General features: G+C 38.1%; 1 protein-coding gene across 1 annotated transcript; it reads right to left on the reverse strand.

Annotated features, from left to right (window-relative positions):
• Nucleotides 1-236: 236 nt before the first annotated feature.
• On the reverse strand, nucleotides 237-2,396 carry LOC109240123 (spermidine coumaroyl-CoA acyltransferase-like). Its single transcript, XM_019406749.1, has 2 exons — nucleotides 1,479-2,396; nucleotides 237-955 (listed from the first exon to the last, which is right to left on the reverse strand). Exons 1-2 carry the CDS (start codon nucleotides 2,279-2,281, stop codon nucleotides 430-432), a joined length of 1,329 nt encoding a protein of 442 aa, XP_019262294.1. The 5' UTR covers nucleotides 2,282-2,396; the 3' UTR covers nucleotides 237-429.
• Between the last annotated feature and the right edge of the window lie 398 nt (nucleotides 2,397-2,794).

Consider the following 2,794-nt stretch of genomic DNA (forward strand, 5'->3'; position numbering starts at 1 on the left):
CAAAAACTAAGAACTAGTCCAATATTGCATTCGTATATGAATTTAAGTTTTTATCCTTTGACAGAGTAAATCATTTTTAGGTTGATGTAGTGTAAACTTTCTAGTTTCATGTAAAATTTCTCCAAAGGTAAATATAATCATTAAGAACTAGCACAGATTTAAATTAACTGAATAAATCCTGGTGAATCTTGCAACCCCATGGTGGGTACAAACGCAAACCTTATAGGAGTAGTATATAACGTAAGAAATTAAACAAGCTTATTGCAATATGACTGTGAAAAACTTTGCTATTGCAAAGAAAAGAAATTAAGTTACAAATTAAGTCATAATTATTTTGTCTTAGTTTATTGCTATTTCTGCCCTCCACAAAATTTATGCTCATGGTAATATTACATAATATCCCTATAGAGGACCTGTATATATAGTAAATCAAGAAAGGCCATGCTCCAATTGTTTCATCTCTTCCTTGAAAACAGGCATGGCTTCTTCTTGCAGACAAACCAAAACTTTGAAACCATCTTTCTTACCTTCAGTAGCAGAAGAATAAGGCAAGAAAAAGCAAGGTTCAACACTCCCAACTAAGTGCCTAGACAGAGGGAAGACAGTCACAGGACCTCCCCATCCAAAATCAACTGTCTCGTGGCCTACGTGCCGCCAATCTGTAAATGCACTCACCCTATTCCCTGCTGTAATCCCTTCATCATAATGCAGCTCCTGGAAATCAATTAACGAACGAACATACTCATCCGTGATGATGCTCTTGCTCTTCTTGATCGCGTCTGCTGTTTTCCAAATAGGTTGATTGATGAGGTCTTTTGCAAGGAGCTGCACGTATATTGGCACACAACCATTGCCCCAGTATCCTGCTGGCAATGCTGGCTTCACTGTTCTTCTGATATTGGTTAGATAGGCATACTTCACTATCTCAGCACCTGGGATTTTAGAAGCCTTTGCCCTGTTTCACAAGCATTAACAGATCAGTCCCTAGGCTAGACAGTTAACATATGACTACCAATTTCTTCAAATGACACCATTTTTGTGCATATAATAATAAGTGAATCCCTCCCAAGATATATCAGCTAACTATTATTATATCAAGGGTCTGCATATACCTTTTTTTTTCCTTTCTAAAATTACTGGTGAGTACAAAAGGACAATGACAAGGGAGAAGAAAAATTAAGGAACAAATTAAACTTTAAGAATTTGAGGTGACCTCGATTGGACATACTAAAAACACTAGATTATTCAATGGCATTTCATCTGTAGACATTTAATCAAATAACTAAGCCGATTTAGCAGTGATCATCAACCTAAGCATCCCTTTTTATTCGAACATGATCATTTATTAGAAGAGCTTTCATCTATAAATGGAGTACATAATAAAAAGAAAATGATTAAGACTCCTGAATTTCATGATAAAAAAGTAAAATAAAAAACCCAAACACATTAAAACTTGGAATAAAGGGAAAAAGACATACTTTGCTCGCCAAATGAAAGCTCCCAAAGCTTCAAAAGTTGTATACTTTAAACCGGACTGCTCATTTAGAAACCCCTTAAGCCGATCCAACCACACATCCTTCACCTCAAAGCACTCTCGAACCGCCGGTTTACCTGACTCCAAATACGGCGATAAATCCTTATCTAAACTCAGAAACTCATGAACCGGGAACTCAACTTGCGGTGGGTTCTTCGGTCCAAGCAAACTCGACCGGTTCCAAACCGGTTCAACCTTCATCCCATTTCCTCCACGAGCAATCTCCGCCATAGCATGGAAAAACAGCGTGGATCCCATGCCATCACACATCGCGTGGTGAACCGCCGTTCCGAAAACCCACCCACCACACTTAAACCGGGTCAGCTGCAGAATCAAAGGTCGGTTCAATGCCTCGTCATCTCTCGGGTCGGGTACCAACTTCTCAGCAAACTCATAATCTGGATCATCCAGGTAGTTAATAGAGGCCAAGGTACAATCAACTGTGGACAGAATTACAGGAATGCCACTCCCTACTTGACAGTGAAGTTCTAGGCGGTTGTCCGACGGACGACGACGGAGACAGCCGGTGAATTGGTAGTAGGGGACGAGAGCGGCGGAAAGGGAGGAGGTGAGAACTTCATATGGGTCCAATTGTTGTGTTGTGTGGTTGACGTAGACACGGAGGTAACGGAAAGTGAGATTGAGGTTGCGGTCGGTATCAAGGTGGGAGAGAGGGAGGACATGATTTTCGGAGAAAGGCGGCTTAGAAGGGAAGATTGTGGTGGTTTCGTGGATGATTACTTCCATTTTTTGCCGGTTGTTATGATCGGAGAATGGTTGCTGATTTTTGTTTATATGAAAGTTAAAGAAGTGAGATAAAGATGGTAGGTGGCTAAAAGTGGAAAGAAGTCAACTACCAACTACCAAGTAGCTGATGTTTTTTATGAAAAATATCTTTTTTGAAGATGTTTTTTAGTGTTTCATTGGTATGTGAAAAATATTTTTAAAAAATAATAATATTAGTAAACTACGAGTATTTTGATAAAGTTTTTGAGTACTAGAGACTAATAATCTATATCTATATCTATATTTATATTTCTATATCTATCAGCTTATAAGCACTTTTCGGCTTATCTACGCGTTTGGTAAAGTTAAAAGTGCATATAAGTCAAGTGCTTATAAGTCAAAAATAAGCTAAAAAGTCATAAGCTGGTCACCCCCAACTTATGAATTTTTAGCTTATAAGCACTTTTAAGTTTGATCAAAATTTTTACTATTTTATCCTTAAAATATTCGTTTTTATAACAAAACTATGATGTC

Source organism: Nicotiana attenuata, unplaced genomic scaffold (genome assembly GCF_001879085.1).
Source record: "Nicotiana attenuata strain UT unplaced genomic scaffold, NIATTr2, whole genome shotgun sequence".
Taxonomy (NCBI): domain Eukaryota; kingdom Viridiplantae; phylum Streptophyta; class Magnoliopsida; order Solanales; family Solanaceae; genus Nicotiana; species Nicotiana attenuata.